Source organism: Panthera uncia, chromosome B1, assembly GCF_023721935.1.
Source record: "Panthera uncia isolate 11264 chromosome B1, Puncia_PCG_1.0, whole genome shotgun sequence".
NCBI lineage: Eukaryota > Metazoa > Chordata > Mammalia > Carnivora > Felidae > Panthera > Panthera uncia.
Window position 1 is genome coordinate 39,280,689 of NC_064811.1, and position 17,332 is coordinate 39,298,020.

Genomic DNA, 17,332 nt, shown 5'->3' on the forward strand with positions numbered 1-17,332 from the left:
ATAAATCTGGACAAAACACACCAAAAAAGGACCCGAAGGCCCAGGAAAGGAAACAGAAGCTGGCCAATTCTGGAGGGGAGTTGAGTCTTGGAAGAAAAGAGTGGCAGAGAAGAGTTTCAGAGTTTTGTCCTGTCTCTGGCCTGAGAGCAGACCACAGTTGGTACCATGTGGGGGCAGGGCGACTAAAACTCCAGTAGATAATCTGAAGTCTTCCTGGGCTGAGCCACTTCCTGTTTCCTCTTCTTACTTGCCACTTTGTAACCTCTGCAGTGTCTCTCCTCTCTTGGGTATGAAACCCAGCACTTCGGGTTCTTTTCCTTCTTCTCTGACCATTCTTCCTGTATCTCTTGATTCCTTCTTTTTCTTTATCTTCCCCTTAAATACTCCAGGGCTTTTGCCCTCAGCTTTTGATCAGTACACTTCTTGTTTATGGTTCATCTATTTCTATTCCTTCAACTGTCAGTGAGATTCACACCTTCATAACTGGTCAGACTCGGCTTCCCTTCTGGATCCTTCTAGCTTCAAACCAGTAACAGTGGGGTGAGAGTTAAGTTCTTTTTTTTTTTAATGTTTATTTATTTATTGGGGGGGTGGGGCATGGTGCTGAGAGAGAGGGAGAGAGAGAATCCCAAGCAGCCTCCAAGCCTAGCACAGAGCCCAACTTGGGGCTTGATCTCATGACCATGGGATCATGAGTTGAACTGGAATTAAGAGTCAGCACTCAACCAACTGAGACACTCAGGCACCCTAAGTTCTAAAGTGAACACGAAAGCCAAAAATCATGTGTAGTCACAATTTCTTTTGAAATTTCCTTAGGAAAGCAACATGTTCTTCTATACCTACATTCCTTTCTTTTTTTTTAAATTTTTTTTTAATATTTATTTTTGAGAGAGACAGAGAGAAACAGAGAGAAAGAGAGACACAGCATGAGCAGGGGAAGGGTTAGAGAGAGAGGGAGACACAGAATCTGAAGCAGGCTCCAGGCTCTGAGCTGTCAGCACAGAGCCCGACGTGGGGCTTGAACTCACAAACTGTGAGATCATGACCTGAGCAGAAGTCAGTCGCCTAGCCAACTGAGCCACCCAGGCGCCCCTATACCTACATTCATTTCTTAGTCTTGCCTACACTGTTGAATTTGATCAAGATAAATGCACTTAAACTATGATGCCAATATATTTTGTTTTCCCACAAGTATCTCTAAGTTAACATGTCCAAACTAAACTTCCAACCTGCTTTCCATCTACCTACATCACACTCTTCCACTCTTATTTCCTCCTTGAACAAATGGTACCAAAATCACCCTGGTTGCCTAAGCCAAAAATTCAGAGGTCAACATTGATCCCTCTTTTCCTTCACAGCAAAATCCAATCAGTCCTGATTTCTGATTTTAATGCACCAAATGCCTTAATTCAAGCCCTTATCATTTTTTTACTTAGACCATAGCCAGAGCCTCAAAAAGGCCTCCTGACTTTCTGCTTCCAATCCTCTGTGGTTTATCTAGACCTACTGTCTTTTGCAGATGCAAATATGATCAGATTTATCCCTGCTTGGAAAGATCCTCTAATGGTAAACTACCACTCATAGCAGCGGTTCTCAAGCATTTTTCTAGAAAATAAATACTATTTTCAAATTAATACTATATAAGTTCCTAATATCTACAAATAGAAGCTGTATTTTATTAGGATTAATTTACTGTATAAGTTATAAGTGTATAACTTATTAAAAACCAATTAGAAAATAATAGGTAGTTTTGATGAAATACAAAAATTCAAAATTGTTGGTAAGCAATTTGATCAAAATCATCTCGCTATTTATTTCTCTATTTCATTTGAATGCACATGATCAAAAAAATCCTAATTCATAGCAATAGGTAACTACCAAAAGTAGTATTTTGGGGTTTCTCCCCACTAACAGTTCACCTTTTAAGTTTAGCATTTGATTCATTTACAGAGATAGCAAGATCCAAATACAAATGAATTAATCTGTCAGCACAAATTACTTGGTTGTTGGTCTCCACTGGGTTAAAAATTGGTGTGTAATATCTAGTTTGAGTATGTGTTTAAGATTTCTTTTATAAATTGAAAGCCAAAACAAACATTTGTAGGGAGGCTGGGTGGCTCAGTTGGTTGAGGTTCTGACTCTTGATTTCAGCTCAGGTCATGATCCCAGGCTAGTGGGATTGAGCCCCATGTCAAGCTCCATACTCAGTGTGAAGACAACTTAAGATTCTCTTTCTCTTTCTTTCTCTCTCTCTCTCTCTCTCTCTCTCTCTCTCCTGGGGCATCTGGGTGGCTCAGGGGTTAAGCATTCGACTTCAGCTCAGGTCATGATCTCATGGTTCATGAGTTCGAGCCCCAAATTGGGCTTTGAGCCTGCTTCAGATCCTCTGTCCCCTTCTCTGCCTCTCTCCCTCTCTCTGGCCCTTCCCCCCGCCTCAAAAATAAATAAACATTTTTTAAAAATTCTCTCTTTCTCCCTTTGCCCCTCTTTCCAGCTCTCCCCCCTCTCTCTCTAAAATTAAAAAAAAAAAAGGGGGCACCTGGGTGACATAATTGGTTAAGCATATTCCTCTTGAGCTTGGCTCAGGTTATGATCTCAAGGTTTGTGAGTTTGGGCCCACACTGGGTTCTGCACTAACAGCATGGAGCCTGCATGGGATTCTGTCTCTCCTCTCTGTCCCTCCCCTGCTTGTGTGTGCTCTCTCTCTCTCTCACACAAAAATGAATAATAAACTTAAAACAATTTTTTTAAAAAGAAAGAAAAAAGAAAACATTTGTGTAATCCTTGGAATTCTTCCTCAGAATGTTGGTTTCATGGAATAGAATTTGAAAACCGATTACCTAGGATCTTAAGCCCAATTCCCTTAGGACAACATGCAAGGGCCTGTGTCATTTGGACTTTTATCTATCAATCTGACTGCATTTACTCCCACTGCCAAAATTCTACCCAATCTCCTAAGTCTACCTCCATCTAGCACAAGGTTATACTTTTGCACTTGCTATTTTCTCTGCCAAACCCTGTACTTGTACTATGGCCTTCTTACCTGAATTGCTATGAACTCTCCAAAAGTTAAAATGTTAAAATGAGTTCGAGCCCCGCGTCAGGCTCTGGGCTGATGGCTCGGAGCCTGGAGCCTGTTTCCGATTCTGTGTCTCCCTCTCTCTCTGCCCCTCCCCCGTTCATGCTCTGTCTCTCTCTGTCCCAAAAATGAATAAAAAACCGTTGAAAAAAAAAAATTTTTTAAAAAATAAAATGTTAATGCCTCATGAACCCTTCTTCGATTTCCCCCAAAGTACCTAGGGTAAACCTCCATCATCAACTTGTGTTGCCTTGTGTAGTAATCATCTCTTCCTCTCCCCCATGAGTTCCTAAGAAAGAAGGACTTAAAGTTAACCATCCCTAAGTTCTCAGGGACTTTCAAAGTCCCTGGTACCTGGTAATCACACCTTAAGTGCTTTTAATTAATTACTTCATTAATTTATATTGATAATAATCACTAGCAGAGTGATTACACTGGCAGAAACTTCAGATTTGCATTAGATAGTCAACAGGTAACCCTTTCATCAAGTTGACACTTCGGGTTAAATAAGTACTAAGTAGAAATGACGGTTATGCTCATTTTCATTTTGACTTCATTTTTCTTTAATAGTGGCATCACTCACCAACAAAGGAGAGCAGGATCACGAGCAGGACAATGAGGGCACAGATACACGGAATCAAGACCAGCAACAAGAAGCGGAGAATATTCGCAGTTGCCAGCTTCTGAGAGCAGCCATCACCCACGTTATTGTCAACAGCTCCCAAGACCTAACGTAAAAGAGGAATATGAAACATGGTTTTAATATTACAAAGCAACGCGATACACGGTATGAAATTATAGAGTACAGCTGTCCATTCAGAGAAGCAGCATTCCTGAGAGATTCTAGTGCGTGTACTTTAGGGCATGAAAATGAACTTAGGCATTAAATCACACTATTAAGTGAACAAATAACTATACAACCACATTCAAGGCAGATAAAATCATCTGTTTCTGAAGTGTTTTTCAGGAGTACATGAACTTTTAACGATATCCCATCTTGAATTTTTTAACATATTTGCCAATTTGGTATTATTTCAAAGGGCTCTGAGTTTCCATGGCAAGGACTTATCTTGGCCCAGAGCTACAAGCAAAGACTACCTAGTACAGTGATAAAATATTGGTGAGTAGGTGTAGACAGGACATTATCCAGATTTCATTGTTGTTTGTCCCCTCAGTCCTAAGCCCAATCTGCATGAATCTGGATAAAATTAATTTTCAGCCATTTATAATTCAACAAGATTAAATATTACTGACCATGTATTTAGTGACAAGCTGAACAATGAAAAAGAGAGCCTGTCCTGTTGACCAGTTAAACACAGACAACCCCTGAGGATACCTTCCACTGTCCAGGTTGCCCCTGCAGTCTATCTATTTGTGAAAGCATTATGAGATGGTTCCGACAATGTTCTTATCTTAAAGTACTTGAAATTTTGCTAACTTAAAATAAAATTAAATACCTTAATTTTTAGTTCGGTCTCTTGCCAGAAATGATGTCTGGAAGTTCATTTCTTGCAAATGGCTAGTTTAGGGCACTGACATTTTCAACAGGAGTCTGAGATGAAATTAAAAGTGATTTGAGTCCCTCACTATGAGCAACTCTTCCAGTTCCATGTGAAGGTGTTTCTCACGGCTTCCTCTTAGACTTTTGACTCTCCTAGCATTTTCTTCTGTGACAGTTTCAGAGCTTGAATGATAACCTCTGCATGAATGACTCCTGAACCTTTCTCGAGTCTCCAACTTCCTTCCAAGTTGTATCATGTATTTCCAATGCCCGGTGCTCAGCGGCATCTCTTCTCAACAAGTCCAAAACCAAATTAATCTCTTTCTCTGTCTCTACCTTCAAACTAGTTCTTCTCTTGATTTCCATATTTTTGCTAACAGACATTCCACTACTCCAGTACCCCAAGACTCCTCACTTCTCCATCATCCCCCCATGCCATGCATTATCAGGTTTCGTTGGTTCTTCCCTTATAATGAATGTCTAATTTTGAAAAATGAATGGCCTTTGAGATAGACCTTTATCCTAATCAAGAAGTTGTCCTAATAGAATGGTCCTGTACTTGATCGTTTACAGCATATAACAAGTACTTGATAATTTCTCATGGATAAAAAGGCAACTTGGATACGTTCTTCTGGATTGCAAGGCATATGTGATATTCCATTTCTGCTTTATTCCCCCTAAATCAGAATCAATTCTTATTCGCTAACACATATTGCAGGCAGTGTTCACTACATGTACTATGATGTAATGGCACCCTCTGTAATTTTAAGCATACCCCATGAGACATATTATTTGAAAGAACCTATGATGTTAGCTTGAGAATGGCTTGATCTGCTAGGTTAATGTCTTTACTGACCCATTCCCTCTGCACCTGGCTTAATCCACCAGCCAAAGTGAGATCTGAGTTAATTTACAATTTGATCTGCACGAAGACATGGCACTGTGTTAGAGGAGACCATAAAAAGAATGTGACCACCCATCGACCCGTGAGCAGGACCCAGGCAATCAGAGGCTCCTCACCCCCTCCCCCATCCTTGAAATGTACCACTGTTCCCACAGCCAGAGCCATTTTCAAGAATGTAGCCTTGAGAGAGCAATGTGTTGCTGAGACCATCTGGACAATACACATGACTAAACCTAGTTAAGGCCTCTATATAAACTTTTATGATTCAGGCAGGCAGGTGTGGAAATTCACTCATCTTGTCTGCCTAAGACAAGCCTCATAGTAAGTTACCTTGCTTCTTAAACCTACCATCTACCAATCTGAAGTGGTCTGTCTTTTTCTTCAGTATCTCCTTGCACTTTGTGTGTAAAAGCCAGTTTCAAATTTTACCCAGGAAGCTCCTAAGTTTGCAAACCAACACACTGACACAATTTAATATAAGATCTGCAATAGCACAATAATTACAACACCAGCGTTGGACGGGTGGTGTCCTTTCAGGCATGGAAATAAGCAAGTGTGGGACTATAGCCCAACAGAGACAGTAGGAGAATCTACTGACTTACTTCATTTACTCAGCAATTAGTTATTGAAAACCTAAGATTATCATCAGCATGGTGATGGATGTAACTATGATTTCAGACTAACTGTCCCCCAAAAGCTCACGGTCTTATAGGAGAGATAAGTCCATAAACGATATATCTACTTGTCAAGGTAGCAAATGTTAAGCACCATGACACTTACAGCTGAAGTGCCGTAAGAATTCGAAAGATAGGAATACAATTTCTTGCTGCAGGATCAGGTAAAGCATTACAGAGAACCAGCACTTGAGGCAAACATAATTCTGAGAAAAGTACCCCTGAAAAGTCCTACTATAGTTTTAAAGAGTGGTAAGATACAATCAGAGAGGTAAGGAAGTTATGAACTTTCTTTGGCTTCTATAACAGTAGAAAAGGTTTCTTTGTTAAGACGGTCACAGGAGGTTACAGAGATCATCTTCTTAGGTAGCAAATTCACAATGGCCTCAGCACTGTCTGGAATCTTGTAGCCAAGCACATCCTATTTAGTATTGATCCATGAAGAGTCAGCGGAGAAAGTGCTAGAAGCTCATTCTGATATCTCCTATGGATATAGGAGTCAAGTCAACAAGTCAACAAGTACTTGACCTCCAGAAACCATATTCACGATTTGTGCAAATATGTTCTCCCGTGTCTAGGAAATTGTTTGCTCTTATCAAGGGGAGAAGAGAAAGAAATACTTAGAAGAAAGCCAGCACTACTGTCAATTTCATAACTGTCCTCCTGTACTCATGACCACTTAGGACTATAGCTATAAGTGCTGCATTACTCAGAGGCCAGAGGAGTTTCCCCTGGGCATAACATAACTCTTAGACTCTCTTGTTGAGTTAATAACACCAGATGAGATAACCTGCTGGGGAAATTCCTGAGCTTTGTTTCAGTGGACCACAACCCTCTCTCCAGAGGGCACCCTCTTCCAGAAACTACCTTCACGGGCTTGAAACTGTAAGACAAGCACAAGCACAGCATTCCATGGGACAGGCGGGCAAGACTGCATCTGATTGACCTGCACATACTTCAAATATGTCCTTCTTGTGTTTTGTTAATCCTGCTGGTAAAAACTCATTTCTTATATCTTAAGAGCTACATTTCTTTTAAAAGCTGCCATGTTGGTTTATACCACATGTACAGATACAATCTATCTAACTAGGATATTTTCTTGAGTCAACTTGATTCCATGTGGGAGACCTTCTAACCCCTCTCCTTTCATATTTTTAACTCTCTCATGCTCACCTCTGAACTTGCTGACTCAACCATTTTCATGACAGCCATCCTCTGACTCTTTGGAGACCAGCTGTCCATGGATTCCTCTATCTTGTTCCAGTCTATCAGCTCTCTCCTTTTTTCATTTCCCTACATACCTTCTTTAAAATCTTTGTGCCATTAATGCAACAATACTCTTGCTAGTGCCCTGAACCTGCTCACCCCTCTAAATTTTCTTCTCACCCATCATGTAAAAGTCAATACCAGATGAATCCAACAATCTTATCTCTCTGTATCTACACCTGGACAGTTGAGTGTAGCTGTAAAAAGTCACTCAACAGGACTACTCAATTGCTGACTTAAAGCCTCCTCCATTCTCCTCAAACTACCTTCTCCCATTCCGTCCTCACCCTAAAAAATGACCCATCTCAATTCCCGTCTTACACAGAGAACAAAAACTGTCAAATGAGAATTGCCTCACTTACTTAAATCTAAACCTACACGCCTGATCATTTATAGACCCTTCCTTCCTGTTCAAACAGAGAAGCTATTTAAGGCCCCTCGTATTTAAGACTAATCCTGGGGTGCCTGGGCGGTTCAATCAGTTAAACATCTGACTCTTGATTTTGGCTCAGGTCATGATCTCATAATTCCTGAGATCAAGCCCCAAGTAGGGCTGTGTGCTGACAGTGAGAAGCCTGCTTGGGATTCCCTCTTCCTCTCTCTCTGCACTCCACTGTTTGCACTCTCTCTCTCTCTCTCTCTCTCAAAATAAATAAATAAACTTCTAAAAAATCTCTAGAGGGGCACCTGGATGGCTCAGACAGTTGAGCGTCCAACTTCAGCTCGGGTCATGATCTCAAGGTTCATGAGTTTGAGCCCCACATCAGGCTCGCTACTGTCATCCTATCAGTACAGAGCCCACTTCAGATCCCCTGTCCCCCTCTCTCCACCTCTCCCCCACTTACACTCTCCCAAAAATAAATATACACTTTTTTTTTTAATTTCTAAATACAGTGTAGTAGCCAAAATGTTTCATCAGGAGTTAATAGGGAGCAAGCAATAAAACGTGAGGTTGGTTAAAATGCAGGCAATCAGTGGACTAGGTTATCTTGCAATCCCATTGGAAACCCCACATTCTCTCCCAACTTCAGCAGTCTCCTACCTGGTTTCCCCCTATCCTCACCTGTCCCCTTCCAACCTCACATTGTAGCCCTGCTTAAAACCCTCCAGAAACAAAGGCAAACTTCTTTCATGTGGCATAGAAGACAGTGTTTGTCAGACTTCGATGTACATGTGAAACATGTGGGAGGAGTCTGAGCCAGCAGGTCTGGGGTGGAGCCTGAGACTGTGCATTCCTCCCCAGCTCCCAGGTAACGCTGATGCTAGTGGTCTGAGAACCACACTTTGCAGTAGCAGGATCTAGGGATGCTTCTGGGTCTGCACCGCCAATGCTAGCCTCTTTGGACACCTCTCATGGCCTCCCTCTCTACCTTCTGCCACCTGGCTCTTCCGGATGCTCAGAAGAACTCTCTGCCTAGAACGGCCTCCCTCCATCTCCCAACGAGCCTGTGTCCCTCAAGACTCACCCTTCCTACATCCACTCATGACCATGATTAGTTCTCATCTTTCTGCTCTTTATCCCAGTTGCAATTTACATATATGTGTGTGCTCATTAGATTCTGTTGGTTATTCCTGCCACACTGTAGGCGCCATAAAGTCAGGGACCATGTTGGCTTTTGCTCGCCAGTGTAGCCCTATACGTGAAAAGGGCCTTGACTGTAGTAGGCACTTCATAAAAGTATTAAAATGATGAATCAATAAATTCATCTAAATCTGCCCTTCCACTGTCAGAAGAGTCCTGGAAACACAAGGAGTAAAATGCTGTTCCATGTTGGAATAATTACTACCATCATAATAATAACAGAAATAATAACAATACAGCAAAAAATCAATTGGGCATTTCCTGTGAGCCCAGCACTGCTCTCGGTGTTTTGCATATAAAAATGCTCTTAATCCTCAAAAAACTCTACTAGGTGGTTGCTATTACCATACCCATTTATAGATGAGTGTGAAGCTCTTTGTGAATAACTTATAAAAATAATTCAAAGCAACTGACAAAAAGGCAGAATCCAAAGCAATATTCAGTCATTCAGTTCCTTTTTCTAAAGCTCAGTAGAAAGACCAGAGATCTCATGATTTTTTAATTTGATCGAATTCTATGGTTTTCGGAACTTTTTAGAACACACTGTCCACACTCCAGCTCTGTCCCTGCGAAGATAGACTAAGCTTTTACCCTGAGTCATGCAGAGCTGGATCCAGATGTCCTATGAAGGACCAGATCTCATGTCCCTCATCCTAAAAGACTCAAAACCACCCATTCCTGAGAACAGCTCGTCCTTTGGAGGTAGGAAATAGAGCTTTTCCTGAGTCTCCATGTTTCTGCCCCTCCTCCCAGGTCAGGTATGGCATAATGGAGGTTACCACAGCCAGCCATTAAGAGATACATTTTAGAAGTGGCCTGTCTGTGGTATTTTTCAATTTCTTTCTAGAGCCCACATTTCAAAATTACCTTTATAACCTTGATCTAATTATCTAGTAAAACCTTAATTACCTGGAATCTTTAAGTGCATAAGTTTTCTATTCTCTATCTTTTAGATGTGAGAGATGAAAAAATCATAAGAAAATAAGTAAACTGTCAAGAATTAATTTATAAAATATTGCCAGAGAATGACTTGAAATTCTGGAAAATATGGAATCTTCTACAGTTTCTATAGTGTAGAATATTTTGCCCTGAGAATGCAGGGCATTGGCCCTAATGATCAGTTTCCAAAGATAGGGATATTGTTCTGCCTAGCACAGTGTAAGTAACATCATTTCAACAGTAAAAAGTCAGAATAGAAAGGAGGTTCAGGTTCATATGTAATACGTGAAAAACCTAATTAACAACAACAAAAACCCTATTTCCTGACCATTCCAAGGTTTTGCCAAACATATGCTATCCTTGGCCTACAATAGCTCCAAAAGTGGTATGCACACCCAAAGACACTGTTTATAAAAGACTAGTATCAGCTTGCTACTTCTTAAGGTACAATATCATATGTAGAGATATGTTGATTATTTTTATTTCAAATAGGATTTGCTTAAATTACAACCAAAGATTAGACAAACTTGAGGTAGTATATAAACTGTTCCAGATTAACAGAGTATTTTGAAATGTGGAGGTTAATTCTACCTTTATAACATGATACTATACTATAGATTTTCTTAAAAATCAAAATGACTATATATTTTTTAAAGTGTATTTTTTATTTTTGAGAGAGAGACAGAGAGAGACAGAGCATGAGCAGGGGAAGGACAGAGACAGAGACACAGAATCGGAAGCAGGCTTCAGGCTCTGAACTGTCAGCACAGAGCTGGACATGGGGCTCGAACCCACAAACCATGAGATCACAACCTGAGCCGAAGTCGAGTGCTTAACCAACTGAGCCACCCAGGTGCCCCAAAATGATTATATTCTTAAATACAATTATGAAATTATGTAGACTTAGTTAAGATGGGCTGGTTAGTCAATAGCCTGTTAATTTTAGCCATGTACAAATATTACTACCTACTACCCACAAGTAAAATTCTATGTATCGCTTTGCGGTTTATGATACGAGCAAGTCAAATATCAAAAACATTCCTAAGCCAAATGACAGCACACATTTTGGTGGATGGGATTTTATGCAAAACTATGGCAGAATTCAATACCCATCTGTCCTACCAAACAAGATTTGCTTACAATGTTAGAAACAATTCACAAGAACAATTTCATCCCACCGCCAAACTATGTGTTGGCTCGAGACCAACCTAGCACCTTAGTCTGCTGGGCAGAAAGCTGATAAACTGTCAATATATTCTGTACTCTGCTGCTTCCGTGATGCAGGGAGCAGCCTGCAAGAAGGACAAGGTCACTCTGCCTGCTGTGGCCTGAACAGGACGTAGAAGCTCCCTTAAACTCTGTGGGAATATTATGCCATCACGTGTTAATGTAATTACAGTCCCGAAAACATGCAGACACCCAAGACTCCACTTGCTGCTCGATATTCAGCATGGAACATGGTCCTGTACGACCATCATTCCAAAATGTGATTTGAAACGTGTTTCAGTACCCAAGAAAGAGCTTCTCCAATCTCCTTCCACTGTCTATCCACTGACAAAAAACAAGCCAACTGTTACCCCATATTTGAAAAGAAAACCTGCCAGCGCTAGATGCTTTCTCCGCTCTGGTCTCAATGAGCTGTGGAAGCGTTCCCTATATGAATTAAAAGTAGATTTATTGAATAAGAGATTAGTGATTTAGATACACTCAGACCAGACATCTGTTAATTCTTCAAATATTAGCTCCCACTCTACCACTAAGCAAAATGCCTCCAAAATCATCCATCAGTGAATTATGTCAAACCCAAATGTCTTTTGTTGTGATGTTTGTTTTTAATATTCCAAGAGGCATGAAAAACAAGCATCTGGTTTTCAGTAAGTCTTTTCATCCCATTTTCTGGTATTTAATTGAAGCATAAAAAGTTCAAAGAACTCATGAGCTCTCTCAAAATGAAATTACTCAGTTCACACCAGAACACATGGTTCTGCAAGGCAACCAGGCTCACATTTTCTCCTTTGAAAATTAACTTAACAGCAGCACCAGATAGTGCCCCCAACCCAAGTTCCATATCCCCACATCCCAGAAGGGATGCTCAATACAGACACTAAATACCGACAAATATTTTTCCTGCCGAAGAGACTAATAATAATAATCCAGTACCCAGGCAGCATATCACTTCATTGTTTCTGTTTTGAGGGTAGCATTGTTTAGCCGAAGTCTGAAATATGAGAGGGAAGATTGGAATGTTTCAGAGACAACTTGTACAATATTGTCTCCACCACTGACAATCTAGGTGACCTTATAAAGCCATCACCGTGTCCTAACCATATTTCCATATGTGTAAGTAAGGGTTGAAAAATAAATGTCTGGTGCCAACCACAAATATTCCAAAAATAAAATGAAATTGGTAAAGCAAAAGAAAAGAAGAATAACAATGTCTCTTTCAAGTTCAAAAAGCTCTAAGAGCCTTGATTTCTCTCCAACACATTGTGTTGAGTTTGTTCAATTCAGTCTCTGGGGGAAAGTTATAATAATCTTTATTCAAGTGAGGCAATGTCTTCAGGGGCAACAGGCAAATCTTTTAAGGTAAACCTCATTTTCTTCAGAGCAAGGTGGGAGGGTCAAATTTCTGTTACAGTTACAGAAGATGATCTCAGAACAAAACAGCAGGCAACTCCCCATCTAGACAAGATAGATAAATGGGGCCCTGCGTCCTTGTTGTGAGATGACTTTGCCCCCAATCTCAAACATGTTGATGTTACCATTTTATGACAGCCACAAATCATAAAGTAATAAAAGATTCCTTTTAAAGTAGATACAATATCAGAAGTCTTTCTGCATGTATTACAGAGTCTTAAAGCCTTTTCAGTATGTTTCTTTGGAAACAATGGAGGCTGGGGAGGGGGGGAGCGGGAAAGGGGGAAGAGGGTTGGGTTATCTGTCCCTCAGGAAATTAAATATTTGACATCCATTCATTAAAATGTTTTAAATTTCACATCCTGACTATAAGTTACTATATTTCTAAGGATGCTACAGCAAAATCCAGAGGAGCCTAACATATTGTCAAATGAAGCCAAACCTATTTTTCATGGAGCACTAAGGAAGTTGTTGACTTCGTGCAAATTTGAGACCTAATTGACTCGCTGATCCTATAACAATGGAAATGTTGTGACTTTAAAAAATTCAAACAGATTGGGAAAGTGAGTACAGAACTAAAATATTGACTCCCTACAGCTGAAAATAATCAGGGAATGCATACAAGACAAAATGGATTTTATGCTCTACAACAATCCATTTCAGGCATTTCAATGCAAAGTAAAACATAAACAGATGTCGAAAACAGTTAACCTACTGAACCTACCTGAAAGGGATCTTGCAGCAAAAAAAAAAAAAAAAAAAAAAAAGTACAAGTTAGGATTTTATGTGTTAGATGAAGCAGCAATTTCTTTCTGAATACCTGTAGCAAAGGGGTGTATTCCAAACTTAACAGTCATCATTTGTTTTGCTATATTTCATGAATATTCTAGTTGGAAAATTCAGAAGTCCTGTCTTGTGTTCCATTACAAAACATGTCTATGCTACATGCTAAAATATTAATTTGGCTTGTTCCACTCATGCTTATTTAGCACCTATTCTCTGTGCAGCTGAGCTCTAAGGATACAAAGGTGAGAAAGACATAGCCCCTGCCCTCCGGGAGTTGACAGTCTACCTCCCAGGAGATGCACACCTTAAAGAGTAACTTCAATAGTCCATGATCCGGCAGTAAAACTATGCAGAAAGGACAGTAAGTCAACCATAAAGGCGAAGTGAACTAGGGCACAGTCAGTCCACACTGCTATGTTTTTAAAAATATGTAAGTTTTCACTTTTGCCCCAAGATTAAACAACAGTATTTCTCCAGCCTTCATTTTGATGGGGCTAGGAGCATGTGTGTGTTGGTTGAGGGAGGAGGGAAGCCAAGGGAAATCAACATAATTGATATTTTTGCAGGGCAATTTTTCACTGATGGGACTCTCACACATATTTCAGGACATTTGGCATCCCTGGCCACCACCTAATAAATGCCAGCAGTAATTCTCCTCACCCTGCCCAGGCATTGTGACCAACAGCACATCCTCCATTATTTCTAAGTGTCCCCCAGGGTACTATGTTTTCTGGTTAAGAAACATTTGGGCTGTTCAGCCGGCATCTATTGAACACATATTGCACGGTAAGCTCTATGCTCTGGATGCAAGGCAAAGTCCTAGATTAGCAAATTTCTCCCACATTCTATAGGCATTAACTAGCACTGAGAGCTAATGCCTTCAGGTAAATGATGAGCGTTTATACCTTTTTGTCCACAGAGAGATAGTACACTTTTCAAGATCAAACATTTTATCATTTCATTGGGACCATCACCATACTTGGCATATAAAACACACACACACACACACACACACACACACACATAGACTCTTAATGTCAACATTAATTAATTAAAGAAGAGAGGCATAATTTATTAGGTCGTTCGAAACCTAACATCTACTACATTAAACTAGGAATACTGAGTAAGAGTGAGTAGTACTGGGGGGAAAATATACATGGAGTGATTATTTCTTGGGTAGACAGGGCATGAGGTTTTAAGCTCTGGTGGATCCATACCAAGTATGGGCCATGAAGGATTTTAGACTTTGGACCATCTTTGCAGGCTCTGCCCCCAGGCTACCCAGGTGTAGCTTGGTCCAGTGTTTCAAATGAGGAAGAGGTAGGACCAAGCCTTTGTAGTCCTAGAGGTGAACAGAACCAAATGTGCTTCTGAGAAACTACAAAGCAACTGAGATCCTTTGGCTTTCCAGGAGTAGATGTGAACTTCTAGTTTTGACTGTTTGTGTCAGTCTTAGAACAGATATTGAAGGAAGGCTTCCCCAGATTCCATTTCTCATGATGTTGTTTTAAATTATAGTCAGATCCATGGAAATAAGCCAACAAGTGGAGGTACCCAAATGCATGGGGCTTGTTCACAAGTTTTAGCCATCCTCCCCCACATGGTCCTAATTCACTCTGGATTTGTTAATTAAATAACCTCTAGCCTTGGCTTTAGATTTTAGAGACTAATTCATGGATTCTGTCAGGGAAAGGTGGCAGATTTTGTTTCAAAACAAAGAGGAATAGACAGCTTTATCATTTTGTATTTCATCTTCCTGAGGTGAGCTAGGACCACAACTCAATAAAATTTTTGTAAATGCAATCCTAAAAAGACATTTTAAAAGGCCTGTGCATTGAACGATCTGTCTTGACAAAATCAACTTAACTCAGAGAGTCAAAGGAGATGTGGAATGGCTTAAAAAACACACTTCAGTCTTATTTCCCTAACAACAAACTAATGAAGCTAGAGGAAGAAAGAGATTTCCTTAAGAGAAAGGCTGAGCCTTGAGCCAACAGGCTGAGCAGACAGGAAGAAGAAAACATGACTCTGAAGGTCTGGATAGAGAATGGCAAAGTTTCACCCAGGTCTACTACTCTTAGGGAGGCTATTAGAAGAGGGAAGATAGTTTGGGCAGTTATAGACAATAATACATGGCTGGAACCCAAAGAAGTCAAACAGAGAAGGAGGGGCAAGGCAAAATCTCAAAGAGCAAATAAATTGATTGCCCCCAAGGAGGAAAGAATTGGAGAAATTACTGAAAACTGGCTTCTTAAAGCTGCCAGTAGACAGTTCACTGCAAGAACAATTTGGAAACCATGCTTTCAAGATTGTACATCTATGTCAAGTGGCTACTGGAAACGATATTCATGAAACACACAATCTGTCAGAGGAGAAAGAGAGTATATAGTTATTCAAATATTCATTTAATTATAATTGCATTAAGTGCTATACAGAGTAACTACTGGGTAAATAATATGTGGTAATGTGAAAAAGGAACATACAAAACTAATTACCACTTTTTCATTAAAACTTAACATGTTGTTTTAACTACAACAGGGAATAGTCTAATATTGAAAATACTTCAGTGACAAGGACTTCTAATGAATACTTGCTTATTAGTGCTCAAAACTGAATTACTAGAATTATTTCATCCATAATTAAATAATTTAGCTTCCTAATTTCTTTCCAATGAGGGTTTAAAATGTTTTTAATATGTTAATCACATTTATTTTTAAAATTTTTTTTGATGTTTATTTATCTCTGAGAGACAGAGAGAGACAGAGCACAAGCAGGGAGGGGCAGAGAGAGAGGGAGACACAGAATCTGAAGAGGCTCAAGGCTCTAAGCTGTCAGTCCAGAGCCCAACACAGGGCTTGAACCCATGAACTATGAGATAATGACCTGAGCTGAAGTTCGATGCCCAACTGACTGAGCCACCGAATAGCCCCTATGTTAATCATATTTACAACATAAACTGTGCTGTTTAATATTTATGATCAGAGTCCAAAGTATTAAGAATTGTATAACATTCCTAAAATTATAAGAGGCTGATGATTAAAAGAAGACTTTTCAGACTATAAGCCTCATCAGCCCATCCGTCATATTTTTTTTTAATTTTTTTAAAATGTTTTTATTCATTTTTGAGACAGAGAGAGACAAGGCATGAGCAGGGGAGGGGCAGAGAGAGAGGGGGACACAGAATCTGAAGCAGGCTCCAGCTCTGAGCTATCAGCACAGAGCCCGATGCAGGGCTCAGACTCACCAACCACGAGATCATGACCTGAGCTGAAGTTAGATGCTAAACCGACTGAGCCACCCAGGCATCCCCCCATCCATCATATTTTTAAATACTGTTTTTATATCTTTACAGTTAGTATTCCCAAGGAATAGAACATTTTAAAAATCAGTTCAGGGGCACCTGGGTGGCTTAGTCGGTTAAGCGTCTGACTTCAGCTCAGGTCATGATCTCAGGTTCCGTGAGTTCAAGCCCCGTGTCGGGCTCTATGTTGACAGCTCAGAGTCTGGAGTCTGTTCAGATTCTATGTCTCCCTCTTTCTCTCTCCTGCCCCGCTCATGCTCTGTCTCTCTCTTCTCAAAAATAAATAAACCTTAACAAATTTTTTTAATAAATAAATAAATAAAAATCAGTTTATGATTATACCAAAAATAAATAAATAAAATACCTAGGAATAAATTTAGCCAAGTAAGTAAAAGACGTATATTCTGAAAACAGTAACACATTGATGAAATAAATTAAAGATGACACAAACAAATGTAAAGATATACCATTCTCATGGATTGGAAGAATTAGTATTGCTAACATGTCCGTACTACCCAAAACAATTTACAGATTCAGTGCAATCCCTATCAAAAAAACAAGTGCATTTTCACAGAGCTAAAATAATCCTAAAATTTGTAGGGGACCACAAAAGACCTGGAATAGCCACAGCAATCTTGAGAAAGAAGAACAAGGCTGGAGGTA

General features: G+C 40.0%; 1 protein-coding gene across 5 annotated transcripts in view; it reads right to left on the minus strand.

Annotated features, from left to right (window-relative positions):
• Positions 1 to 17,332, minus strand: part of CORIN (corin, serine peptidase) — a 251,746-nt gene that overhangs the window by 218,869 nt on the left and 15,545 nt on the right. For all 5 annotated transcript variants that reach the window (XM_049632007.1, XM_049632004.1, XM_049632005.1 and 2 more), the window contains exon 2: positions 3,663 to 3,807. In XM_049632007.1, the coding sequence (XP_049487964.1) occupies positions 3,663 to 3,807 (145 nt within the window). The remainder of the gene's footprint in view (positions 1 to 3,662; positions 3,808 to 17,332) is intronic.